Genomic DNA, 27,937 nt, shown 5'->3' on the forward strand with positions numbered 1-27,937 from the left:
GACCGGGCCGGGGCGGCAGCTGGGCAGGCTGCTGCCCCAGCCCGGAGCCGGGGCCGTTTTTCCTCAAAGCAGCCCGGGAGCGTCCCCGCACTTGGCGACACAAGCGTTTGAGAGAACGCAGCTTCACTACAGTTGGTGGCGTGCGTTTAAAAAAAAGCCCCCCCCCCAACCCAAAACAAACAAAAAAATCCGCAGGCAACGAAACGCCAAATTAAAGGCGGGTGGGAGGGTGTCACGCCCACCTATCGCCCCCCTCCTCCCCCCCAAAAAGCGGGACCCCGGGCTAATCCCCTCAGCTGCACCCCCTCCCCCACCGCCTCTACTCCACCCTCAGGCAGCAACTTCTCTCCCAGCCGGGAACTCGGAGCCCTTTTCCCCACCTCCGGAACAAGGTGTCTCCGCTGTTCTCCCCCAGCCCCTCGCCACACCGCCACCCCGCCGGCTCGGCTCGGCTCGGCCCGGCCCGGCCCGCCCTGCCTCCCCCCGCCGCGCCGTCGCCACGGCCTTCCCCCGCTCGCGGCCGCTTTCCCGCCGCTGCTGCTCTCTGTCTCCCTCCGCCCAGGGAGCCGGGCACTATTTCTCCTCCCCCTGCCCTGTGCGCTGGTGCCTGTGGAATGCTGCGCGCTGCGCCCGGCCGCGGCGGCAGGATACAGACGAACCCGACGCTCACTATAAGAACCTCCTTGTGAGCGACGCCATTTTAAGCCTCTCGCTCGGTTCGGAGGTGGGAGCAGCACCGGCGCTCGGGGCAAGGGGACTAACATCGCCGCATCGTACGGTCGCCACCCGGGAGGAGAGCGGCGGGGGCACCGCCGTAAGCAAAGAGCCAAGCGAGGAGGAGGCGGGGGGGGGACACAAGGAAGGAAAGACGGACCGGACCGGGATCGCCCGGGCAGCAGCCGGAGCCCGGGGAGACCCTGCGCTCTCGCTTCCCTGCAACGTTAGTGCCACTTTATCCGGCGGGAACTCGGGGCGAGCCCGGGCCGGGTTCCCCCTTCCCTCAGCGGCCGCCGCTGCCCTGGGGCGGGCGGGCGCGGGCGCTGTGTCCCGCGGCCGTTGGAGGGTCCAGGGTGTGCCCGGCGCCGAGGCGGGAAGGACCGGGGGGGGGGGGCTCTGGGGGGGGAGTGTGGGAGCAGGAAAGGAGGAGAGGGCTCTTGTTTTGGGAGGTCCGGACAGCTGCGTGGTTGCAGGAGGCGGCAGCTGCAGCTCCCGAGGTGTCTCTTGGGAAGCTCGTCCTGGGGCCAGGGACTGGTTGCTCGGGTCTGCAGGAGAAGGCGAGTGTCCGCCGCCCGGGTCCCCCTGGGTCTCTGCTCCCGGCTGCGTTTGTGTCTGAGGCCGGAGTACTTTGGTGCCTTTTTTTTTTTTTTAAAGGGCGGGAGGAGGTACTGAGTCGCCGGTGGGCTGCAGACCACCGTTGGTGATAGGAGGGGGAAGAGAGCGGGGGACGGGTTTATTTGTACCGAATATAATTAACTAATCACGGTCACCGCAGTCAGCGGGAGATAACTAATCTGTTACCTTGTGGGTTTTCTGCCTTAGTTGCATGTATATTTGCTGGAGAGGTTATGCTTTTTCTGGGTGTCACCTAAATGAAGCTCCCCGGAGCTGGGAGCAATCAAATTAAGTTTTTAACACCCACATTACCAGACTCTTGTAGCGAATGACTTGGGACTTGGCCAGGGTGGGGGCTCGCATGCTGCAAGGGGAAGTGCCTGCTGCTTTCTGTGGCCGATTGGGGGGGCGACGGCGGCTCCAGCCTCCCAAACTAACGCACTTTTGAGGTGTGTGAAGCAACTTGCTGTTACTCCCAGTAGGATATAGGGCACTTGTTTCTGATTTCCCGTGGGACAGGGAGCTCCATATGTGGTGTGGTTTTGTCTTGGTTTTTTTTTTTCTTTTCCCCCGAAAAGCTTAGTTCACCTCTCTTTTGTGCATGATTAGCTGCTCCTGGAACAGTGAGGTTTCTTAAATGTAGAAAAACCTTAGATTCTTCCCCAGCTAAAACTTGATGTAGGATGTCGGGCTGTTTCTTTTTGAATCTCTTCCTGAAGACATCTACTGGAGATTTATCCCTTCTGGGAAGATAGGACAGGCTGTGAAGGTACTACGGGAAACTTGTGGCTTTAGGAACAGCAGTGTTGATCTTTGTAATCAGCTACTTCTTGATCTCTTTCTCATGGAGCAGCCATTGTTCTGACATTCTGTATATTCCAGACATCTGTGGTCCTCCCATCCCCCAAAGTATGCAAGTGGTGAATGGAAAGAGGCTGGGCTGGTATGCTGAGGTCGATGGACGGAAATCAAGGAGGGGTTTTAGTAAAACAGGATCTTTATGTGCTGAGACTATAGTAAAGGCAAAGACAAGAAAACCACCTGAAAGAGTGTTGGGTTTTTCTTGATAGTAAGTTTGGACACACCAGAGAGCAATTTACCAATTATGATTTTGCTTCTGAATGACAAAAAGGTACTACTGCAAGGCTTTAAAACAGCACAAAAAGCAAAACTTACTGATGTTTATTGGGCTAAGTTATTATGTGAATTTCAAGTGACTGACAGTCCAGGAACCTAATGTTAATCTTGCACTTTGAATAAAAAGGTGCTGACAGCTGCAGGTATGTGGCTACTGGGTTGATTGCCTAATGTCTGGTACTGTTGAAAATTAGGCTACTTAGGTGTTAAGATCAGGCTTTAAGGGTCTCTAAATTCAGCCATTTGGTATAAAATCATGTCGAGTGTCTTGCGGTTCTGGGGTTGTTCTAAAGAAATTTCATATTTGCTTGGCTGTTAGTTCATGTATTCTCTGTTTAGGTATAAACTGATTGGTGTGGGAATGTTCATGTTGGTTTGCATGTCTGATCATTTCAAAGAGTCTAGGGGAGAAATAAGTAAAAACATGTTGATGGAAAGGACAATGCAATGCACAATAGCTTCTAAAAGCAAGGATTTAATACCAAGTAAAGCTTGATTGAGAAAGTTCTTCAAATGTTGTTACAGCCTTAGTAAACCAAGCTTCCTTTTTCTTGCCTAAGCAATAAATAGGCTGGGCTGCTTGCTTGATATATAGTCTACTATGAGCTAGTGTTTTGCTTTGATTACGTGGTGTGTCAGTAACTGGCTTATCAAATCTTGGCCATGAAACCTGGTTGCCCTTCAGATGTATGGTTTCTTTGTGAAATGGATGTTGGTTTTTCATCACCAGAAACTTGAGTTTAACTCTTCAGAACACTATACCTCAGAAAGTTAATTGAGATGTAAAGACAAGTTAGTACTAGTGGCCTTCTTAACTAATTTTGCAGTATTTTGCAGGGTGGAAAGGGAAGTAGTAAGCTTCAGTCTTATAAACTGAAATCTGAATGTGCAGTCTGAAACTCCTGGATAAGAATGTTTCTGCAGAATATTGTCTAGTAGGCAGACTACTGTGCAAATACAGCAGTAGTCAGAATCACTCATGTTAATTCATAGCTAAAGCTGGTAATGCAGGGCTTGTAGTGATCATGCAGTTGCTTGCAGCAAAACTTGTTCTGGGACTCTGGCAGGCTGCATACCATGGCAGGAAAATCAGGACTGGCCTTGCTTATCTTGAACATCGTACTTCATGAAGCCTGATAAAACTTTGAGAAACTATGCAGGCAGTTGGGACTTGTCTTTGGGTCCTCACAGCATGCATTTGCAAGCTCTGAGCCCCTTGCCTTTCTGGGTGACTGTGTGGTAACTTAGAAACGGCACTGCATAAGCTTCGCAAAATTCTGCAAAGTACTTGGCAGTAAGTATTGCATGTGACTTTTCTTGTCGCTTTAGATAAAATTATTATCCTGGTCAGATGGGCAGGGCAGTATTGCTGACTTTCTAGTTAGGCATTGGAAGACTCGTTTTGGGGGTGCTTTAATGTTGTGCACCAACTGCATTCGTTAGACTTGCCAACATAAAGTAGCCTGACAGTGGTTAACTTTTAATATCCATTTCTGGCACTTGATTCCAAGGTAAAACTTGCTGTAGTCTGTGATCAGGCTTTAGCCCAAGAGGGTAATGTCTTAATATGCTAGTGTTGTGTGGCCTGTGTTGCCTCTCAGAGAAGAAAGGAGCCAGAAAAGTTTTTTGCACTGAAAGGTAACTTCGAGTGTAAGAGAGAACTAATGGAAGTCTTATTCTGGTGTTTTTGTCTATATGGAACACCAAATTGTTAAGGTGAGCAGGTGAAATGTATACCTGTAACTCAGCCTGCCCTCCTGAATCTGTTCACTCTGATGTGAAAGCAAATGTGTCCTATGCTTTTGCTGCCTTGGGAAGTATGGGTGCAGATGTTGTTTTACAGCTTCCATTACAGAAGAACTTTTTGTTGATGATCCAAGTTGCTTTTGGAAACAATGTACACTGACTGGATTAGTATTGCAGAAGTAAAGTACTTACTGTATTACTTAATACTAAATCGACTCTCAGCCTTGTTTAATAATTAACTCCCTTAAAGGTTGAAAGAGTTAATTTAGTGTTCTAGGTTGCTGCTTTTAAAAAGGCAGTATGAGCTAGCTGGATCTTAGTAGAGTTGGCAAATGCACAGTGTGCACTGTAAGTATATTTGCTGGAACTAGCATTTCTAGGCTGGCTTACTGTGCTAAATAGACTTTTATAAATTGGAGAAGTTTGCCAGCTCTGCACCAACTGTAGCAAGTAATTCTGTATTGTCCTGGCAACAATTCAGGTGCCCTCCAGTGGCCAGAAATCTTAACATCCTAAAGGTGCTGATAAATGCTGTTGCCTTGTCAGGTTGCCTTAATTAAAAGTGAGTTGAAGAAGGATCTTAAAATGTCAGACTTCATTAGCATGTTTGTTGCTTAAACAGTACTTTTTGGAGTGTAAGTATGTCTTACTGTAAATACATAGTTATTCTGACAGACAAGCAAAGGCAGCTACTTTCAGATTTGTAAGTATTTTGTGAGTGTCAGTGCAATTATGACTAATCATCCTGGTTTCTTAAACCATGGAGATTCATGTTTAACATCCATGTTCAGGGCTGGCTACATGGCTGCAGCCTAAGAAGAAACTAGATTATGGTTAGATACTTACTGGTTTGGAAGGGAGATTGCTAAGTTGTTGTATTAGAGTGGAAATGAATGTTTTAAGTTCTACACAGACAGGATGGAAAGATACTTCTGTAATGCAGTGGCTGTCAACCTTCTTGTTAGTGATGTAGGCAATCATGATAAATGACTGCAGAACCATTAAGTATCTTTTTGACACTCAAAGGTAAGTGGGCAGGAAGCTTGAGTGCTGGCAGTGGTTTGTTGCTGAACTTTATTAGTGTTAAATGAAGTGTAATATAGTATTTTAAGTTCTCTAAATGGTCATGATGGCAGCTTTTTTTGTATGTGGCTAGGTAAGACTAAAGAATCATACTTGACCCTGGCTACTGCCATCTCTACTATGGATATCTCACTGAAAGTAGGGGCACATGGACCAAAAGCTGCAAATTGGTGCTAGTTTATTAGGTGGGTACTGCTGGCAAACTACGCCTTAGCTACAAACACTTGCTCATGCCTAACTGAGAAAGGCAGGAGTATGCATAATATAGATACCTAACTGTGTCCCACAGATAAGATGTGGTAACTCTAAGCTGTGATAATAGAACTGTTCTTAATGTTTTGCCCAGCCGTGAAGATACTCAAACATAATGCTGCATGAAACCCTAATTGGAAATGCTTGCTGGTGACCAAAAGATCTCAAAGTAAATCCATTGCTGAACAGAATTGACTTAGTAACTGTTTTGAGGTTACTTGCGTGAGTTGGTGGTGCTTAGTTGGTCAAAACAATTAAGACATAAGAGTAATTGGGTTGATAATCTTGTTATGAACTTAATGCAAGTTCATAAACTTGAAACTGTCATACCAGTCCTTTTAATACTGAGCTGCAAACTGCTGTCAAAGGATTGATATGTACATTATGTGGAGAAGAGTATTGCTTCTCAAGCTGGATGTGGAACACCTGATTAGTAGTTGAAGCAGTTCCTCACATATAATCTTAAAATTTAAGATTTTCATCAGCTCCTCGCTTGGACAGTGAAGAAAGATATGTAGGTACTTGGAGCCAATCTTGTCTACAAATAAAGTGATAGATTTTGTTAGTGTTGCAGTATACTTGCCAGTAAAAAGCTCTCTTGAACCATTACTTTCAAACATGACCTGGTAATTTCTCTGTCAGCTTGAGCACAGCTGCTGCTTATAGCTCTGGGAAACAACCAGAGATTTCTATAGAGGACAAATGAATAGCTGGTGCAGAAGGTAGCTCTCTTTGAGAAGGTAACTTTGTTTTGTTTGCAGATCTTGTTAGAAGCTGCTGGTATACTTGCCCATAATTTTGAATATAAAGGATTGTGTTGACAGACCTCTTGCAACTCCTGAATGTTTCTTAAGGTAAAGGGCAAAATAATTGTGCTGTGGATCCAAAAACTAACTTCTCTGAATTGACAAGATCCAGTGTTGTAAGGTTTCAGCTGCTAGAGTATAAGTATGGTTTTAAGTAGCAAAGAATATGGGACTATGTGAAAAGGTGTGTGTGGTCTTCACACTGCATGATATGCCCAGCCATGTGACACTGGCAGCTTTAGGCTCTGGCTAGCATCAAACAAAATTCTGTAGGGCACCCCTGATAGTTGTAAGAAATTACGGTGGTAGCTTCTTACCTTCTGACCTCTTTAGGTGTCCTATCAATATCCACCAAAGTTGCTCTAAAATGTCCTAAAGTAGTGTGCATCAAAGGTATTAGAGAACCTTTATATGATATTGTCAGCTTCATTTTTGGGGAGGCTTCCTGGAAGGTTCTAAAATTTGAAAGTTCATCTCTTAGAATGATTGTGCAGGTCAGTGCCCAGGTGAACTTTATTACTTTTTTAGTAACTTACCTGATGTGAGTGTTCTGAATTCTCCCACAGGTTCTCATCATTTTATAATTAGTTATCTCAAGTATTTGTTGGCTGACCATGGCGCTCAGACCAATGTTAACTGTTGCTTTATTGAAACTTCTAACGGGTTGTTTTTAAAAGGGTACTTAAAACCTTAGTACTTGTGAAGACCCTGACTAATTGCACAAGCTGTTAGTGCCTAAATGCTGTGTTAGTTGCTCAAAGTGCTGTGTTTCAGGGACACTCGATGCCAGCAGCTGAAAGAGATCCCATCTGGCAGTGAAAACTCACCAAGTCCATTTCTGATACATTTTGTTACCTGAACTTTTGGTTAGTGGCTAAAGTTGCTCTTTGAACAATTAAAACTACCTATGTTCTGGGTGGCATTCTGTACTTAGGATGAGCAAAACAAAATGTGGATCTTACTACCCTTATGTTAGTCTCAACTGCACTTGAAACTTAATGAGTTGTCACACTTGATCATTTGGCAAGCTGGCTTGGAAGTGTGATTCTTTACTAGCCTGCTGTTCCTTTTGGGAAGAAGGGGCCAGGTGAGTGTCCTGTAGTATCAGAACACTCTGTAGTGCTCCAGTCCTAAATGGAAGTGAATAGTGGTAGAATGGAGCCTTAGAGCTGTGTTGTAAAGTTCTTGTGGCCTGTTTTCCTCCCCCCTGCATGTGTGCTTAAGGCTGCATGGATTCAAAGATGAGCCTCAAGTTTTCTGACTTCATAACCGGAGTCTTTCCTTCACTAGACATTTTTTGAGGAATAAATCCTTTTAATACAGCTAACCCAGTGTTTAAGCCTAGTCAAGACTACCAGATGCCTGCACTTCAGTTCCATTAAGTAGTTGTAATCAACTTAGAGAAGTCTAGCAAGAACAGAAATATTTGCGTGCTGTTTGCTTTAGGTAATGAGCATGTGAATAGAAACTCTACTCTGTGCTCTTAATTGGTCTTAGATTGCTGAGATGACTGAAAATAGACAGGCATTAACACTTTGTTTTGTGATGTGGCATCAAATGAACTCTTATTAAAAAAAAAAAACAAAACCAACTTACAAAAGCTAGCGTAGAGAAGCTCTTCTGCCTTTATGTTATGGAAGGGAGTTCTTAGATAATTTCTAAGGCAGAAGACAAAGGCTGGAAACCCAGAACAATTGATGTAATAGCAAACTGGGATGCCTGAAGGAAAAAAGAAATAATGATGTGGAAATGAAGCAGCAAAAAAACAGTGGCTGAAAGCAGAGGTCACTTGTAGTGAGAGCATTGGCATATCTGTGTGTGTGCTGTCAAATACTCCCCTTCCACTTTAATTCTGTGGATTATCTGAGCTAGCTTGTTGCCTCTTTCAGGATATATTAAGGATATTTAAAGCTTGGAAGCTGCAACCTGTTAACCTTTGAGGTCAGTAAAGCAGATAGTATTCAGGCTTCTTAATTTCCTAATGTTTGATAGGAGAAACAAATCTTAGACTTTCAGGTCTTATTATTTTTAAAGAACAACTTTAAATTGTTAAACTGTTGTATATTCTGGGTTCAGAGTCAAACTTGCTGTGATCTGATTAGCTAAATCTAAAATAGAACACATTGCTGTTTGCAAGGGATCTTCTACCTTTCTGCAAGCATCAGTAGAATGCATTGCCTGAAGTATACTAGCTTGGATAAATTCAAGCTGGATGGATTACATAGGATGCTGAGTTTATCACTGGTGTTAAGTATTCTTGCTTAGTGGTTAGGGGGGATGATGTTAAGCAAATGTCGCTTGAGGAAATGACCAGAGCAGTTTTGTCATGAGTTAAAGTTTGAGTTTGTTCTGTTGCAGTCTAGAATCAGTAAGTTGGATTTCACTGTGGGCATGTGCTGTGGCATGCAGGTTAAGATTATTGGTAGCTCTTAATTTTCAACAGAACTACTGAAATAGTTGAGGTTGCTACATCTTGGAATAACACTTAAATATAGTAATGCTGCTCTACCTCTTGCTATGGCATTTCTTCTGAGGTGGTAGTGAAGGCTACAGATGAGTGTTTCTATCATCTAACCCAAAAGAAGATAGAAATGTTTTAGAGCTGTAAGAACCCATGGTGGGTTGGTTGGTTTTTTTTCCTTTTAGAGTTGGCTGTATGGTTTGACTTGTTTCCTTTTGATGTTACATATTGTATAAATTACTTCCATTTACTTAGGATATCTTCAAATGGCCTATGACAAGGTATTTTTACCCAGTATTAAATATCAGCCTGCTGAAAGCAGAAGGAAGCCTGACATTAATAAGAAAAATGTGAAGTTTTATATTCTGATTCTTGGTAGAGATAATAAGGTAAACCTGAACTTTACTGTCTCCAAAAATATCCAAGTTGTCCATTGCTTTGTTTAATGTGATAATTTATAGCCCTGAACCATTATTTGAGAATCATTTTTCAATGAGTTTCATAGTAGTTCTTGTCCATCCAGGTCCTTAAAACTGCTGGTGTGAGGAAGGATTTGAAAAATTGAATTTCTTAATCCAGAAGTCAGTACTGGTGAGCGACTAATTTCACAATAATCAAGGCCCTCTAATGCTTGCATACAACTTTCACTTCAAAATAATCTGCACTCACTGCATACAGCTGTTCCTTTCAGAGTGGACAAGGTGACTGAGGACTGCAAATGCTGCTACTTTAGACAGAATATGGGAATGCTGTTCAGTACTTGTTTTGTGGATATAGAATGTACTTAAGGAAAACTGTTGTATTTAATCCTGTGTGGTACTGTTGCACAAGAATTAAATTTTTTTTAAATGCGTATCTTCAGAGTGAAACTCGAGCATTCTATCTGTTCCTACTTTGAAATAAAGTATCTTCTGTTCATTGTGTAGAAAAATTGTAAAACCCAACTGTCATTCCTGCAGCAAGCTTCTGAAATCCCTTAAAACATACAACACAAACTGTACTTTCAGGACTTCTTACGAATCTCACGTGATACATGAAGGGCTGCCAAAATTACCTACAGTGCATACTTCACCCCAGAGCTCGATAGAAGCCAGATAAAAATCCTCAAAGTTAAGTTTAGTTTAGAATATCTGGGAGGATATGGGAGAGAGGTCTCTATCCCCATTTGGATAAGGAGTAATTAGAAGTTTACAACAGATCTCTGGTGGTAAAAATTCTTGAAGTTGTTTAACCTTTGAAGGTAGAAAATGAGTTTCCTAAATTGAGACCTACAAGGCAAATGACATTCCTTTTAACTTCCCAGGTTACCTTGCTGCTTAATCCAAAATTAGAATTGTCTAAGAAACTGAATGCAAATACGCTGAATCATTACTTTCCACAAGTACCATCCTTGCCCATCATCTGTGGATAGGCAATCTGTAAATTGGGTTTTACAGGTCACCTGTAACTTCTCCCTCCTTAGCTCCCTCTCAAATTGTAGCTGCCATGTTTTCTGCAGCTAGACAAAGACTTTGGCTTTTTTTTTTTAAAGTTAGTAGGCAGGTATAAACTGATTATAGGCCTCCCTGTTTGAAGGAAGAAAAATAACTTCTTTTAGGCTTCCTGTTAATCAGTTTAGTGCTATTCCTAATGAATATTAAAGTGACTATCTCAGTTGGATCATGTCTTTATAAGAATTAGGTTTGCCTGTTGCAAGAGTGCTTATAGCTATGGGGTAGGTTAGACCAAAAATTGCTTAAGGACACAGGTCAGCCACTTGTGCTGTGAAAGCTTCTCTGATGTTTCTACTATCAGTATTGTCTTAAATAATTTCCCCCTGCCCTGCTTCCTTTTCTAGAAAACAGCAACAACTTCCAGAATAAGATCAAAGGATTTTTTTATTTAAAAATCATTAATTGAATGTATTTCCCACATCCTCCACTTGAAAACTAAGGTTATTAGGAAGCTTCTGCTACATTAAGTTCTTAGATTTCTGTTCTTGGGTCATAGGAATGAGTGCTGTAGTCATCTGGTGTTACTAATTGTAAAACTGATGTTGCCTGTATATTTTGGCTACTGACTTTTTGTAAAGCACATACACAGGCAACATCACTGGCAGGCAGCTGCCTGAAACAAGATCAGTTATAAAATTAGACCCAACAAATGCTTCCAGTAACACCTTGATAATGGTTGCAATAACTTCGGAGCACTTGGAGAAAACTATTTTCCAGTGCAGGTACTTCTCAATTCTGTGTAGATGATACATGTTTTTAACTGCTGTGACTGTCACAGGAAGATTAAGATATGCTTGTTCAATGTAAGAAAATGCGTCACTCGGCACTGATGGCTAATTTACAGATGCAGTTGCTTGGCCTGTCCTGGATGAGACTTAGAGATGTATAAGAACATGGTTAGTAGATGTGTTCCCTGTAAATAGATTGTGGTGATTGCATGTATTGGTCTTGATTTCTCATACAGGGTTTAGTAACATGGTGCTCTCAAGCAAAAGATTTCTGGAAGACTTGCAAACTTTTAAGTTTGACTTCCTTTACAAAGGGAAGGAGTCTGCTTATCAGATCAGTCAGGTATAATCTGAGTCAATCTTAGTGAAGAGATTCTATTAAGATTAAAGCAGTAACCTTGAAAGAAGATGGACACATTTTTATTTAATACAAGCTGCAAATATGAGCTGTTCTGTAGGCTAACAAACTGGTTTAGCTGACAGTGAAAATAGGTTTATGTTAGATAAACTGCAGCAGAGGTGCAAATGTACCGTAGTCTTGATATACCAGGCAGGTAAATGTCAGGCTGATACTCCCTCCCCTAGACGGGCTATTCTCATAGTTCTTGTCCTCTGTAAGACAGAGTAGAAGTAAACAGTTCACTGTGCTCTGTCCTAATGGAGTTTAACAGCTTTAGAAAGAAAATTATCTAGGTTTTACCAAAGCTGTTCAGAATTATTGTTCAGATTTGAGAAATGCTGTGGGCTTGTTGACTACTTTGGCATGTGCATAACTCTTCTCCAAAATCCGAAGTTAATACCTAAGTTTTATTCATCATCAAAATACTCTTTCATTCCTGTGAAAACCAAGAAATTTGAATAGTCTTCTGTAGTGACTTGAAACTATTAGCTCATAAGCCTGCTAAGCTTGCAGAACTCTTTCTCAGTTTTTTAGAATTCAGATGCAAGGTTGGGACTGATGGTACACAATACAGTCTAGTGCAATGTCTTGCATTGCTCTTCAGATATGTTTAAAAAAAAAAACCACCCAACCTCCATTTAAACCAAAAGCTGATGCTTGCTAAACAAGTGGGTAGTGTCATGGGGGAGGAGGTGGTTTTTAAGAAGTTAACAGCCTGTAAATCCTGGCAGTACCTCCATATGAACTTCTGTATAACATGACATTTTTCAAAATTCAGACTTGACTTCCGAGTACCAGGTAGTCTTTAGAAATAGCGAGGTTTACAGAAGCTTGCTGTTATGCTGAAGTTTGTAAAGTATAACGAGTCCTTCTGTCTCTTCTTGATGGTTAAGATCTGTATTACTGACCTTGACAATGTAATGTCACTAGTCATGTGTCCTCCAATCGATTTGAATAGCTTGATTTAAAGGAGCTGGTATATGCTTCATGGTTGAAGGCTACAACCTTGGTTATCTTTGCAGGAGTGCTTTTTTTAATGTTGTTTCTACTCTCCCACCACCTTACCCCCACCCTGCATGTATTGATCCAGTTTCTGTCAGGAAAATGAATATTTGTACCTAGTCTGGGGTTGCTGCTCCTTTTGTAAGTGTAGTGGTTAACCTTGTCAGTGACACACAGGAAGACAAAGTCAGCAGCTTGTTTTGACTTGATTTACCCCCTTGTAAAATGAGAAGAGAATGGGAAGGAAAATATGGGAGAACATTCAGTTATAGAAACCTTAAAACCAAACAGCATGTACCCTTTTTCCCTGGCTACCTTTGGTCTGCGGTTATTTTGAACTCTTAAGGATTAAAACCAATTTCCCATCTAAGTAAAAAAAAAAAATGCTACCTGGAATTGTTGGGTGGTTACAGGTGTATGAAATGCAGATTAGGATGTTAGAAACTAAGCTGCAGCTAGCAGGCTGATCTAAGGTTAGCATTTCAAAGACTGGATATCTGATTGATAATGCACTTCGGAACACTTAAATCAGCATTATTCATTGCTATTTTGTAGATGTTCTTCAGCTTTATTTTGGAATAGTGTTGCAGTTCAGTGGCTAGTCTGGTCTGTTGGATTGTACCTAATGGTACAGCTACTCGTATCTCTTCAGGCTGCTGAAATTGAAACAACGATTTCAGAATGCAGTTGCTGTAAGGCATCTTCCTTCATCTGTGCAGAATTCAACAGTGGAAGGAAATTATAAATGTTGTTCCCAAGCATATTTGAATCTGAGGTGGTAGTAAATATCTCAAGACATAGTCAATGGTCTTGACTGGTTCATCTACCAGTATGTTAACTTCAAAACTAGTTTGGTGATCATTTTTATTAGCAGCCTGCTGATAGGAGGAAACAGGAACAGTTAGAATAAAAATAGATTATCTTTTGTGCCAAGCATATTGTGAATTGCATAGATCTTGCCCAGTTTTCTGTTGGAAATGTCGCATCTGACTTACAGCGAGGACTACGGGGAACAAAGGTACGCTTTTTACTTTTAGTGCTATCCCACTTCTTTCTGTTTGGAAGGTGTTAGTGGGGTTGACAAAGTAATGCATAAGACCTGTGGGGAGCTATCAAGCTTTTGTTCAGGCACTTCTTCCAACTTAGAGACTCAGGAGAATTTTTCTATTAATGGTGAACTGACAGCATGACTTAAGATTTTCCTTCCCCTTATCACTGCTACTCCCAAACTCCTAACAGCATATTGGAAGAATCCAGTGTTTAAGGAACTGGAAAAAAATGGTTGTATTGTCAGTGCATCCTCCATGCAGATTGTGAGGAGTAGGCTCCGAGTTGGCTAGTTTCTTCCAGGCTGTGGAGTAGGGACTGGTTTAGGAACCTAAGTGTTTCCAACTGCATAGTGCAGGGTACTTACAGTATGTTGTGTTACATCTTAAATCAGCTCAATGCTGCTTATCTGCTGCAGATGCAGATCTACTGTCCATTTTGAAAGAGCCAGGGAAGGGTTGCTGCCAAAAGTTGTGGGAGTGCAGAGTCGGGACAAACAGCACTGGCATGTATACAGCAAAGTAACTAGATTCCTCAGGAGCTGTTGGAGTATTCTGCAGCTGGCTCAGAGACAGTGAAATATAAGCTTGCCTCGGAGTTGCCTAACTTATTCAGTGAGACTTTTAAAACTGCAGGCCTGTCTTCTGTTTAATTATGATTTTCTAAAAAGTACTCCTGGAGGAAACTCTTAAACTGGGAAATCTGTCTTTACACAAATACATCGTCAAATGGACTTTGTTCTCCTGACACAGTACTGCAAACCTGTCCTTTAAAGAGATTAGTGGCTTGCCTTTACTTCATTGTCTAGGAATGTTTTGATCAGCATAGCTCTAACACCTAACTGCACATTGAAAGCTTGATTGCTGGAAGAGATGGTTTTGCTCGCTGCACTAGTTACCACTACAAATGTTTCTGCTTGGCTAGCTCCCAGAACAGGCTGTCACCAGCTCTGTGTCTGTGCTGGAAACAGTGTTGGACTGTGGGGGGAAGGGGAACAAATGAAATAAAAGTATGACAGCTTTGAGTGACCTGTTGTGAAGCTGTAGCCTTGAATTTCTCTTTCTGGGTTAGTGAAGAGACAGCTACAGATTTATGGTACAAATACTTCGTACTGCTTGGTGATATCAAATGGAGGTGCATACTGAAGACTTTGATAGGGCATTTGATAATATTTCAGCCTCCTGCCCCCAATTATATTGGCTTTCTGTGCAAAAAAAAAAAAAGCGAGTTTGGTGACTTCATGTGTGCAACTAAAAGAGAGCATTTGTTTATAAAGCATGTTCAATTTTCAGTTTAACTTCAAGGAAGAGTATTTTTGCATAGGAAGAAACCTTTCTTCTTGTGGTACAGGAAAGGCATAAAGGAGGAGGTTCAATAATAACTCTTTAGGTAGTCTTTGTACCACTGAATAATAGCAGCCTGCCTTAAATGGTCATTTCAGCCTTCCCTGTGAAAATCCATGTTGTAGCCCTGTATCAAGCAGTTTTGCTAGTATCTTAAGAGTAGTTGTTTTTGAGGGAAAGGAGGAAGTCTGACATGTAGCCCATGTCTTTGCAGCATGTCCAAGCTGTGGAATTTAATGTCTGGACTTCTTATGCAAGGATAGAGAAGTAAAAAATGGCTCTATCATGGTCAGTCTTCAATTTTTTTTCTCTTCCAGCTTTAAGAGGAGACTATATCTTACATATAGTTTGCCAGAAAAAGTCTGGGTGACATATCTCATTCTTTTGGCTCTCTGTCCATGGGGGTTTGCTAATTAGCATTTGAATATACTTACTGTAGTAATGAAATGGCAAGATGTGTGAAGTCTTAGTTTGCTATTCTAGTGTTCTAATATGAAATCCTGTCTTACTAGCTCTGATTAGTGTTTAAGTTCTCACCTTGCTCTTTTTTAGGGTCTCTGAAAGGTAGCAGGAAGGAGTTCTGGGAGCACAAGGAACATGGCAACCCAAGGTATATGATGCATTACAATTTCTGTTACTAGAATCTAGCAGTTCTAATAAAGAGCAGTTAAACTGGCTACTTGCTTCACTTTTTTAACTTTTTAAAGTCACTTGGGTTGAATAATGTCTGCACTACTACAGAAATTAATACATTACACTGGAACTCAAACCTGCAGACAAGTTTGTCATTGTAAGCATTTTGGGTCTCTTAAGTACAGTCAAGTACATCATCATGTTATGTGGAAAAGGGAACCTTTAAGCAGTAGACTAACAATAGCAGTGATTGCTCTGCCTGTTAGTCGGGCTTACAGATGTCTGCACTGGTTTGACATAAAGCCTCAGTTTAAAAATGCTGTCTTGCTTGCAGTGTTACCTCTGCTGGGTTGAGGTAGTTGTTTTAAACAAAAATAAACTGTTATAAACATGTGTGATCTCTTGAAGGATTAATACATGCTGGAGTAATTGAACTCAACTTAATTGTTCAACAATGATTTCTTACAGCTGACTTGATGGAGTTGGATATGGCAATGGAGCCAGACAGAAAAGCAGCAGTGAGTCACTGGCAGCAACAATCATATCTGGACTCTGGTATCCATTCTGGTGCCACAACAACTGCTCCCTCCTTGAGTGGCAAGGGAAATCCTGAAGAGGAAGATGTGGACACAACACAAGTGCTGTACGAGTGGGAGCAGGGATTCTCACAGTCCTTTACCCAGGAGCAAGTTGCTGGTAAGGCCTTTTCTATTACACTGGTTTGCTTAGACACGCAGCTTAACAATACAGAAATGTAAATACCAAATTATTACCTATCTAGAAGATGAGCTTTTTATTCCTAGTTTTGAGGTAATGACTTGCCTTGTTTTTCAGATATTGATGGCCAGTATGCAATGACTAGAGCTCAGAGAGTGCGTGCAGCTATGTTCCCTGAAACACTGGATGAAGGAATGCAAATCCCATCCACGCAATTTGATGCTGCTCATCCAACTAATGTGCAACGCCTGGCTGAGCCATCCCAGATGTTAAAACATGCTGTTGTTAATTTGATAAACTACCAAGATGATGCAGAACTTGCAACTCGTGCAATCCCAGAACTGACCAAACTGTTGAATGATGAGGACCAGGTAAGCATTTTCTTTGCCTCAGTGTAGCTTGCTTGTGGGGCTGCTTCAATGACCTTAAAACTAAAAGCTTTCTTCAAATATTTCTGTAGGTGGTGGTGAACAAGGCTGCAGTTATGGTTCATCAGTTATCCAAAAAGGAAGCGTCTCGCCATGCTATTATGAGATCTCCTCAAATGGTGTCTGCTATTGTACGTACGATGCAAAATACAAATGATGTGGAAACGGCCCGTTGTACTGCAGGTACACTACACAACCTCTCACATCACCGTGAAGGCTTGTTGGCAATCTTCAAATCAGGAGGCATCCCTGCTTTGGTTAAAATGCTTGGGTATGTAGACTACTAAGATGGTACTTGTGTTTTTTAGTTGGTACTGGTAGGTGCAGGTACTCACAAGGTTTTTTTCCTTCTGTAGGTCTCCAGTGGACTCTGTGCTATTCTATGCTATTACAACTCTTCACAATCTCCTGTTACATCAGGAAGGAGCCAAAATGGCGGTCCGTCTAGCTGGTGGGCTGCAGAAAATGGTTGCCTTGCTTAACAAGACAAATGTAAAATTCTTGGCCATCACAACGGACTGCCTTCAGATCTTAGCATATGGCAATCAAGAAAGTAAGGTAAGTGCCTCTGCTATTGAAGTACTTAACAAGCAAGCTTGCTATGAATGGCCTAACAGTTCCTGTGTACTGATCTCCTTATTCTGAATCTCAGCCATGTTGGCCTTTTGCCAGTCAGTCTTGACCTTGCAAGAGGTGAGAGATGCAGGAATTATTCTGCAGAAATGCAGTCGTGCTATAGTGAGACTGCAAAACTTATGGACCACACCAGCAGATGTGAACAGTTTTTTAGAGTTCTGTAGCCTATGGTGGGTGTAAGCCAGCAACAATTACTACCTACTGACTTGCACAGGAAGTGACAGATAAATGTTGTTTTTGCTGTTTTTCAGCTGATTATTCTGGCAAGTGGTGGACCCCAGGCTCTAGTAAACATAATGAGGACCTATACTTACGAGAAACTATTGTGGACCACAAGTAGGGTGCTGAAGGTGTTGTCAGTCTGCTCCAGCAACAAACCTGCTATTGTTGAGGCTGGTAAGTACCTTGTACCCACAGTAACTTAAAAAGCTATACAGTACTTCAACATACGTTCCACACAAGAATAGAAACTGCTAGCATCAAAAATTGAACTTGCATTGGTCCTTCAGTCCACAACTAGTTTTGGAGGCCTTTAGTATACAGAAGTATAAAAGGCAGTCTGTTTTAAGTAAGTCTGTGATGTTGTTAGCTGGGTGGCTGAGCATTGTCAGAATGGTCCCCTTAGAATATGCATACATTTAACAAGACCCAGCATCACAAAGAGAATATCAGGGTTTTTCCTCTGTGTGATGAAGAGTTAGGGCCTAGCCATATTACATTACTAATGCCAAGAAGGATCTAGAAGGTTGTGAGATATGCACTCAGACTTCAAGGAAGAGAAGGACCTGACTGTTCACAAGATGAGCATCTGAGTAATGGTGTCAAATTTGTACTATCTTATAGGTGGGATGCAAGCTTTGGGACTCCACCTCACAGATCCAAGCCAGCGTCTTGTCCAGAACTGTCTCTGGACTCTGAGGAATCTGTCGGATGCTGCAACAAAGCAGGTAAATGGCTCTTCTAAGGGATCGGGATCAAAAACCAACATAGTGGAAGAGGAGAGAGACTAAATTTTTCTTCCCTCTTTTTTTGCAGGAGGGCATGGAAGGCCTTCTAGGAACTCTTGTTCAGCTTTTAGGATCAGATGATATTAATGTTGTGACTTGTGCTGCAGGCATTCTTTCTAATCTTACCTGCAACAATTACAAGAACAAGATGATGGTGTGCCAGGTTGGTGGCATTGAGGCTCTTGTGCGCACAGTTCTCCGGGCTGGAGACAGGGAAGACATCACAGAACCTGCTATTTGTGCGCTTCGTCACCTCACCAGCAGACATCAAGAAGCTGAGATGGCTCAAAATGCAGTACGTCTCCATTATGGACTCCCAGTGGTGGTTAAACTGTTGCACCCACCATCACACTGGCCTTTGATCAAGGTAAATAATGGTTAGCAGCTTTCAGCATGGAAACTGGTGCTTTTTTTAATGTAACTTTAACTGTGAAAAATACTTTGTTTCCAAGGTGTTGGGGAGTGTAATTTGTCTGATGGGAAAGTTGCTCCAATTGAGCAACTTAGTGTTGTCTCCTAGAGGTTTAAACATTTGGGATCAACTGATGAAAAAAAGAAATCTCTTAACAGCAAGCACACCAGTCATGCTCTTTTATTCCCCACCCCCTTTCTTAATTGTAGGCTACTGTCGGTTTGATCCGCAATCTGGCACTCTGTCCTGCAAACCATGCCCCACTGCGTGAGCAAGGTGCTATTCCAAGGCTAGTTCAGTTGCTGGTTAGAGCACATCAAGATACCCAGCGACGTACTTCTATGGGTGGGACACAACAGCAGTTTGTGGTAAGTGGCCACCGCTAACTGAAGTTATGTGTAAAACTTGTGTCCAAAACTCCTAATTTGTCAGTGGGCCTCAGCCATGTATTTGTCTAAATAGCTGTTGTCTTATCACTTGCTCTAATTCATGTTACTCTCTTGGTGTGCTGATAATTCTGTCTGGGCAGACCTGAAGTTTTTCTTAAACAAGAATACCAAAACCTAGGTTCTTGGTTTACTAAGAACCTCTTGAGCATTTAATTCTGGATGCTATAGATCAGAGATACTGGTTTTGCCTACTCTGGCAAGGCAAGTAGCCTCTCTGGCAAGGAAACAAGAACTGCCTCATCCTTCTCAGAAGTATGGGTTTAAGAATGCTATCACACCTTATTGTGTATTTTCAAGGGTGCTTAGAGTTGTAAAAGTTGTACAGGCTCCATACTTGTTACCTGTTTGGGTACCAGGTCAGTGTGGCAAGATCAGTCTTGATTCCCCCCTCTGCCCCCATTAAACACATTAACAAAGGGAAAGTTGCCTTAGCATGGGCAAATGGAAGCAGTACCTACTAGTACAGGAGTGTAGTTAATACTTGCAGAGGCAGGAGGGAGCCTCTTTGTTACTGATAACCAGTTTCAAACTCAGTAAACTGCCAAGCTAATCCAGCTTGGGGGGAAAAGAGACAGTGTTGTCAGACATGAAGTTCATAATGAACTGAAATTAAAATGAGACCACTGGGGAGGAGTTCCACTGAGATGCTTCACTTGCTGAATTTAGTTGGATAAATTGGGCCAACTTCTAGCAGGATTGGATGTTAAGTTTGAAGGTGTGATGTAGTAGATAGCGGATATGAGCCCTGTTGGGGGAAGGGGTTATGTGCAGGGGACAAGTTTGGTTGGGTTGTTGGCAGGCTGATCAGCTTTTTGTCAGTCATCTTAGAAGATAGCATGCAATATCTCAATTTCAAAAAATGCCTTTTCTTTCCTTAACTAGGAGGGTGTGCGTATGGAAGAAATTGTCGAGGGCTGCACTGGAGCCCTGCATATTCTTGCACGTGATGTTCATAATCGAATCGTAATCAGGGGTCTAAATACAATTCCACTATTTGTGCAGGTAAGCAAGAGCTCAAGACAATGCTATAGCACATACTAGGAAAACTGGTAAAATGGCTCTTATGCTTCCTTGGTAGGACTACTAAGTCAGATTGTGCTGATGAGCTCGTTTCAAGTAGAAGAGCTAAAGAACCCCTTGTGTTTTGGTTGCAGTTGTTGTACTCTCCCATTGAGAATATCCAGAGAGTAGCTGCTGGTGTACTTTGTGAACTGGCTCAAGACAAGGAAGCAGCTGAAGCAATTGAAGCTGAAGGTGCAACTGCCCCTTTAACAGAACTGCTTCATTCTAGGAATGAGGGGGTTGGTAAGTGAACTTGAAAGATAAGTTTCATATTTGTGTTAGAAAAGTTGCTAGAAGACTCGACCTCTACTAAAATCACTCTTGCTTTCAAAAGCAACATACGCAGCTGCAGTGCTGTTCAGAATGTCTGAGGACAAACCACAAGACTATAAGAAGCGACTTTCAGTTGAATTGACAAGCTCTCTGTTCCGGACTGAGCCAATGGCTTGGAACGAGGTGAGTTGTGTCTTTTTGTATTAATGGTTCCTTGGGGAGACTTTATGTTCAGGTCCTCCCTCCTTCCAGTAGTGAAGTGTAGATGCCATCAGTGACACAGGCCCTGCTTTGCACATGGCTGTACCTTCTTTACTCTTGCTACGTATTCAGGTTCAGTGAACCTGTGGCAAGCAGCCTTAGAACTGCTTCTTCCCTTGCAGATGGGAAGAGTCCATTCTCGACTGCTGCTAAAGTTTGTAATGCTCGTTATGTTTTAGTGTGCAAAGCTCTGTAGAAGAACCTTGTATGCTTCTGTGTTGCTTGTCAGAACCTGATGAACTCGGAATGCAAAAACTGAGGCATGAGTGATAGGAGGGAATCATAAACATAAAACATATCTTGTAAGGCTTCCATCAAGCAAACGGTGTAGGGCTAGTAATCTTGGGGTGGGAATGCAACTTGTGTTCTCCTTAGAACTGAGCTTTCAGGCTTGAATATGTTTACAGGCTGATTATCACACATTGCCTTTTTTTGTGCTTAAAGGGCTACACAGTGCATTGAGACTGAAAACAAACTGTGTACATGGGGTAGAGGGAAGGTTTCATGAAGTCTCTGTCTTCCCCCAGATTCTTAAGATTCAGGAGCCTAGCTTGTCTTACCATATATGTTTTTACTAAATAAAGGAACAGTAGCCCTTGATTTGTACTATTTCAGTGCTTGCTTTTCTGTTTTCCTAAGACCTGTGTCTACCACAGTAATGTGGGGGGAAAAAAAAAGCTAAAATGGAGTATCTCTTTGAGATTGGAGTTATGTAGTTGCAATACGGACAGGCAATTAATTCTGTAATTGTGCAAACCGGGGGAGGTCTTTTCAGAACCCTTAAAAGCTCTATTGCTGGCTCAGGAACCTCTGAACAGATGACTTGCAGGAGTTGGGGCAGGTGTACCTGAGGGTGAGTGGTCTTAGACCTGCCCCATCTCTTTCATTCCCAAACAGAACCCTCTTTCCAGTGATCTGTGGATTCCTATGCCTAAATCTGGCTGTTGTATATTGGATGCAGATGCTTAGGTAAAAAAGGTGTTCCATGTTCACGAAAGTAACATGCTGCAGTGCTCACTGCAGAAGAGTTGCTAAAAAGGGATCTGGGGCAAGCTTCAGAACTTTTTAAACTCAGAACTACTAGTGCTGGCCCCAAAACCTGACATTAAAACTGTTTTGTAACTTTTGTGTACATCTAGACAGCAGATCTTGGACTTGATATTGGTGCCCAGGGAGAACCTCTTGGATACCGCCCAGATGGTATGTCTCTTCTGTTCCCCTTGACTAAACCTAAGTTGGATGAAGTCAAGTCATAGATTTTTTTTTTTTTAAAGGAGAACTGCAAATGAGTGAAGAGTGAATTAACTCTTCAGCCAAGGTATTGCAAACTGACAGGCAGATGGGGAACTGCCAGTTCACATAACCAGTTTCTGCAACACCACTGGCAGTGCTGAAGTGGGAGCTGTATGAACATGCAAAACTGGTGTCTCTTGTCTGGGTCTTGTGGGAGAATGTCCTGCTGAGCTGTTGTTTCCAGAAATCTTCTACATTCTTTACAAATGGACTTGACAATTCCAATAGTGCAGTTTTTCTTTAAAACAAAAAAGCTGGTATTGAATGTGTTAGTCTGTAAGTGTCTATAGACTTGAATGCAAGCCTATCCCTAAGGATTCTAAGCTATTTTTGACTAGTCTTTCAGAAGCCAGTCCACAGTCTTGGAGCCTGGTTTTGCTGCAGTATTGTTGAATTTTAGTACTGTTGATTGTGCAGACTAATGGCTTGGCTGGAATCTGCTCGTGCTTCTGCCTGCAGTGTGCTTTGTCTGCAGAATCATACTGGAAGGCTGTTTCGAACAATGGAATAGCCATTAAGGGCAGGCCACAGATTGTTTTGAACTTGGCTGAACTAGAAGAAAATTAGATGGCTACAAAGATCTTCTCACACACTGATACTTGCAGCTTCTGATGCATCTAACATCTGTTAACATTATGCTTTTTTTCCCTCTGCCACCTTTAACTTTCTTAGATCCTAGCTACCGTTCTTTCCACTCTGGCGGATACGGTCAGGATGCCTTGGGTATGGACCCTATGATGGAACATGAAATGGGTGGCCACCACCCTGGTGCTGACTACCCAGTTGATGGTCTGCCAGATCTTGGCCATGCCCAGGACCTTATGGATGGGCTGCCTCCAGGTGACAGTAATCAGTTGGCCTGGTTCGATACTGACCTGTAAATCATCCTTTAGGTAAGAAGCTCCAACCTTGAATTTAAAAACAAAACAAAAAGAGAAAAACAGATGACTGGACTGAGGACTTGGTTGGCAGGGAGGGATTGGCTCAACTGGGTGCCACAATAATGAATAAGCACTCTGGAAACACATGATCAGTACACTCCAAACTGACTTCTGCCATGAAGTGTGGAAGTAATTAACTGTAATAATGTCTTGTGCGCTGGCTTCATGCAGTCTTGATGTGTTAAAACAGGCCTTTACTTGGGAGCACTGACACCTGTTTTTTTCTCTTTGCAGCTGTATCATCTGAATGAACTTGCATTGATTGGCCTGTAGAGTTGCTGAGAGGGCTCGAGGGGTGGGCTAGTATCTCAGAAAGTGCCTGACACACTAACCAAGCTGAGTTTCCTATGGGAACAATTGAAGTAAACTTTTTGTTCTGGTCCTTTTTGGTCGAGGAGTAATAATACAAATGGATTTTGGGAGTGATTCAAGAAACAAAGAATGCACAAGAATGAATTGCAAGATGGAATTTATCAAACCCTAGCCTTGCTTGTTAAAAATTTATTATTTTTTTTAAATCTCTGTAATGGTACTGACCTTGCTTGCTTTGGAAGTAGCCTTTCTTTTTGCAGTAATTGTTGTTAGGTTTTTTTAAAGTCTCTCGTAGTATTAAGTTATAGTGAATATGCTACAGCAGTTTCTAATTTTTAAGGATTGAGTAAAGGTGTAGAACACTAATTCATAATCGCTCTAACTGTATTCTGAATAAAGTGTAACGTGTAGCCTTTTTGTATAAAAAAACTAGACAAATAGAAATGGTCCAATTAGTTTCCTTTTTAATATGCTTAAAATAAGCAGGTGGATCTATTTCATGTTTTTGATCAAAAACTTTATCTGGGATATGTCTGGGTAGGGGCCAGTAAGAACTGTTTATTTGGAACCTTGTATTGGACAGTTTACCAGTTGCCTTTTATCCCAAAGTTATTGTAGCCTGCTGTGATACAGATGCTTCATGAGAAAAATGCAGTTATAAAATGGTTCAAAATTAAAGTAAACTTTTAATTCACTCTGTGTCAAATTATTTCAGATCAGAAAGTGTATTTGTCTGTTAAAGTTCTCTGAAACTTGTTCTGGACTTGCACACCACCTTCAGTATGTCAGAGGAAGAAGCCAGAACCGTTGCCCTTTCATCCTTGGTAAGGAGCAATTACCATTCAGAGAGCCTCAGCTCCAATGACAAACTGTTCTTACTGGGATCCTCTGAGGGGGCATTCTTCCCCTTGCCCTGCTGCTTTGCTTTGACCCCTTCCTTTGTGCGTGGCCTGCCAGCTATGTGCTCACTTCTGGGCTTCAAAAAGTAATAACATACTGCTTCAGCTCACTTCAGATGTGTGTTGTCACTAGGGTCAGACGAGGAGCCTTTGCTCAAACTGTGAGCTGGTTCAGTAGCTGAAACCCAGTTTCAGGTGTCCTCAGTCTTCAGGTACTGTGTGAGGTAGAGAGATAGGAGCTGTGTGTGACTGACTTCTCTGGAGGCAGCACCTGTGTGGGTGGAAGCAGGGAAAGGGGTTCTTAAACTGCTGGCTAATTCATAGACTGTGCACATCTGCACGGTGCAGCTGTCAGCAGCCTCTACTGAGTGCAAACGCTCCCAGGCACCACTTCTTCAGTGCAGCAGTTTGCTAGCAGAAGATCAGAGGGGGTCTTGACTGCAAAGGATCACAGCTCAAGTTATGGATCCCAAGATGATGAGAGCTGAACAAAACTACAGAATGGACTGCCTCCCCTTTTGCTTGCAGAGCAAAGGCCCTGAAGCAGCAGAGGGGCAAGTCTCACCTGGTAATTCAGCCTTGTTCTTCTCACCCATGCTCATGCTAAAAGAATAATACTATAAAATACTACCATGTAATAGGCCCCACTTACCTATTCCCCATCTCTAGTAATTCCAGCTGTTAAGCTTATGAAAAATAGATAATGGTATTTAATGTAAGAAAACAATTCCTGTAAAACATACAAGGTGAAATCAGTTTTTTTTATGTAGGGGTGGCTGCTTGCCTCCACCTACCCTGGAGGACTGGGCTGTCCAGGAACAGTCTTGTAGCTGCTCACTAAGGCAGGTGCCTGTGTGTGTTCGGCAGGTGCAGCAGGAACTTGCAGTGGCTGCTTTGAAAGACGAACATTATGGAAGAAATGATTGGAGTACCAGACTTAGCCATGCTATGCTCGCTCAGGGCATGTGGGGAGAAGAATAATTTAATTCTTTACACACTGTGGTATCTGCTAGCTCTAGAGCACCCTTCCTAGAGTATTGACTTTTACTGGGGACACATGACAAACTGCCAGGCTTGTTGTCTCACCTATTTTCAAAGAGGAGCTCCAGCCATGAGCCTTGGCAGCTGAGAAGGATGCTTCACCAGTGCAGTTTAAGCTCTACAGTGCTAGGCAACAGAGGGGCACGCAGTCTCACAACAAAAGCCCATGCTACTGGGTAAAAACCTGGTAAAATCTATCATCTCTACATGCCACATATACACACAGCCTCTCTGATCACAGGTGTTGATTCTGGTTGCGAGAGGTGATGAATAGTGTCTTGATAAAAAGGTCTTGTCTAGTGCCAGTCATAGGCATGAGGTGACCCCTTAAGATAAACAGCCAAGGCATTCACCTGGTCCAAAAAGAAATGTTCGTTTATCAACAGCAACTTAAAATAGTGAAATGCTTTATGTCTGTCCTGTGAAATAACTATACTATTTAAGTTACACTTTTCAAATTTGCTGTCAAACACTTCAGCTACATCATGTAATGCCAGCAAGGTAAAGGAGTAACCAAGAATTCATCCTTAAAGGGGTTTACAAAAAAACAATCAACACCCCAAAACCAGTTTCCCTCCCATCTTGAAGCCTCCCAAATTCCACATGTATGCCCATACATGGCTACAGCTCTGCTTGCTAAATTAACTACATCTGCTCTGCTGGTTTGAAGATGTTCCTGCGGGACTGCGGTGCTGAGCAGCATACACAATGTGCGAGTTTTGGTAGGCTGGTCAAAAACGGTTCACTTAGTAGTCTTGATGTTCTCATGTCCCACCGTTCTCAGAATTTCAAATGCCAAGGAAGCAACAGCAACATCAGCATGAGAGCTAGGAATTAAAACCAGTAACATCTATTAGACAGTCTCAGGGGAGAACTTTTTGTTCAAATTCTACATTTGCCTTTATGCTGGAAAATTCTCAATAGCCCTTAACTGCACTGTATACCCCACTTTTCTGTTAAGCAGTAACATGCAACTAGTGAGTCTGCCCTGTAGAACATTTTGTGTAAAAACAAATTTCAGCTTAAGTTCACAGTAACTGCTGCCTCACTCAATCTCCTCTGTAAAAAGAAGACATAATTTATCATGCGCCCCATGAATCTACACTCACACACTTCTAGCTTGACAGAAAGATGCATTTTCACACACACAGCCCTCTCACTGCAGTGCTGCTCCACACAGGAAGGTGGTTCTGCTCAAGGTGTTGTCCACCTCCTGCGAGGAGGACCGATTGCCCCACCACACAGAGCTCTGCAGGTTTGAGATTGCATAGTGGGGCCCTTTGCTTCCTCACCTAAGTTTTTATTATATGTATTTTGCCTAATTTCTCCTGGAAACATGTTTTTTTTCTAGCATTGGAACAAAGTCTCTAATATGTTGCTGCTAGTCCACAGAAACAAGTCTTTTTATTTTTATACAGACTACCATCCCTTACCTTTAGCTTAGAAAGGACACTAGTAGATCAATCTGTAACTTCCTCTGTTGCTGCTAATGATGAACACTGTACTACTGACAGTCCATGCTTTGGGGAACACAGAGCTAGCCAGGAAATCCAAATGAGCAGTCCACACTAGGTAAGCCAATGTCTTAATGAGCAGCAGTTTAAACCAGAAAATTTAGTTATCTGAAACAAATTCATCTTGGCAACTGTCTTCACTGAAAAATAAATAGCTATGATCCCACATTTTAAAGCGTAGATTTGATTCCACATAGCTACTAAGCAGAATGGGTTAGTTATGTGTCACTCACTCTTACAACTGCCTGCTCTGACTAGCCGAGGATGTATCACAGAGATCGAGTCTGGCAATCCATGGCTGCTACATGGCAGCCGGAGAGCACTGAAAGCAGCTTGCAATCCAAGCAGTGCTCTTCTCTTGGCACGTGGCTGCTTGGCTAGTATCTTCCTCCTGCCACGCAGGCAGAGCGAAAGATGAGAAACCTGTCTGTAAAAACTGAGCAAAGCAAAACCACTGCTCTATCACTTCAACCCAGTGATAATATGTGGGTGGAAGGGCCTGGGAGTTTAGACTACTCAGAGGATGGCTTAGCTCCAGGATCTCAGTTGTGGCCTTCTCTAAAAGGCTTCCAGTTCTGTGTAAGACACAGAGAGGCTTCTTAGCCAGGTTCAAAGCACAGGTGAGGAGACCAAGTTTATTAGGTCACAAGGCATATTCTGGGAAAGATGCCACATAAGGGAGTCTGGGGAGATGGCAGAATATCCATAACTTCCATGAAAAAAATGGCCATTCAGCTAAACCTGATAAAGCTTGCTAGGCTTCTCCTGGCTGCCTGTTGCCAATTTATCCATGTCCAAGTCCATTACAGCCCCAAGATGCAGGCTGAATCCCTCTCAGTTTCCTCTGGAGGCAAATGGATACAGACACGTGTTCCCTAAAGATAGGGAGGAGGGGAAATGCAACCCGTGAGCTCTCAGGGGCTCCCCTGTTGCTGCTGCAGTGCGAGAACTTGGCACAGGGGAGGAACTTGGCTTACCCTAATGTATCAAAACACTCGTCACTGGCATCAGCTAGAATTTGGTCTGCTGAGCATCTGGTGTCAAATAAGAGCAAGTGCTGTTTATTTGGGGCTCTGTGTTTTGTGGTTTTCTGAGCACAGAAATGTATAGATAACAATTAGAGGAAGCGACTGGGCTGTCTAGTGCATCTAATGCTGAAGTGCTACAAAATAGAGTGAAAACTAGTTCTAAAAGAAGAAAACCCCGTCCTTCCTCACTATCATCTTTAG

At 42.5% G+C, this 27,937-nt stretch overlaps 2 protein-coding genes across 4 annotated transcripts in view; one reads left to right on the forward strand and one right to left on the reverse strand.

Annotated features, from left to right (window-relative positions):
• The first annotated feature begins 702 nt into the window (after positions 1–702).
• Positions 703–23,949, forward strand: CTNNB1 (catenin beta 1). 3 transcript variants are annotated; one of them, XM_075055596.1, is made up of 16 exons: positions 703–940; positions 15,383–15,440; positions 15,932–16,159; positions 16,298–16,551; positions 16,641–16,879; positions 16,965–17,166; positions 17,496–17,640; positions 18,088–18,191; positions 18,280–18,618; positions 18,873–19,031; positions 19,995–20,114; positions 20,267–20,417; positions 20,509–20,630; positions 21,848–21,908; positions 22,674–22,894; positions 23,177–23,949. In XM_075055596.1, the coding sequence occupies exons 2-15, from the start codon at positions 15,428–15,430 to the stop codon at positions 22,880–22,882; spliced, it is 2,346 nt and encodes a 781-aa protein (XP_074911697.1). In that variant the 5' UTR covers positions 703–940; positions 15,383–15,427; the 3' UTR covers positions 22,883–22,894; positions 23,177–23,949. The 3 variants fall into 3 exon arrangements, with proteins under 3 accessions (XP_074911697.1, XP_074911716.1, XP_074911706.1); XM_075055605.1 differs by having other exon boundaries at positions 709–814; XM_075055615.1 differs by lacking the exon at positions 22,674–22,894 and having other exon boundaries at positions 706–940.
• Positions 23,950–25,456: 1,507 nt separating this feature from the next.
• The window catches only part of ULK4 (unc-51 like kinase 4), a 266,896-nt gene continuing 264,415 nt past the window's right edge, over positions 25,457–27,937 (reverse strand). Inside the window, exon 37 of the mRNA XM_075055583.1 lies at positions 25,457–26,021. Coding sequence (XP_074911684.1) covers positions 25,937–26,021 — 85 coding nt within the window. The 3' untranslated portion in view covers positions 25,457–25,936. The remainder of the gene's footprint in view (positions 26,022–27,937) is intronic.

This window comes from Buteo buteo, chromosome 2 (assembly GCF_964188355.1).
Source record: "Buteo buteo chromosome 2, bButBut1.hap1.1, whole genome shotgun sequence".
Lineage (NCBI taxonomy): Eukaryota > Metazoa > Chordata > Aves > Accipitriformes > Accipitridae > Buteo > Buteo buteo.

Coding starts and splice junctions, on each gene's coding strand:
- CTNNB1 (XM_075055596.1), top strand. Junction 17,641..18,087: donor ACCTGCTATTGTTGAGGCTG/GTAAGTACCTTG, acceptor ACTATCTTATAG/GTGGGATGCAAGCTTTGGGA. Junction 20,631..21,847: donor AGCCAATGGCTTGGAACGAG/GTGAGTTGTGTC, acceptor GTGTACATCTAG/ACAGCAGATCTTGGACTTGA.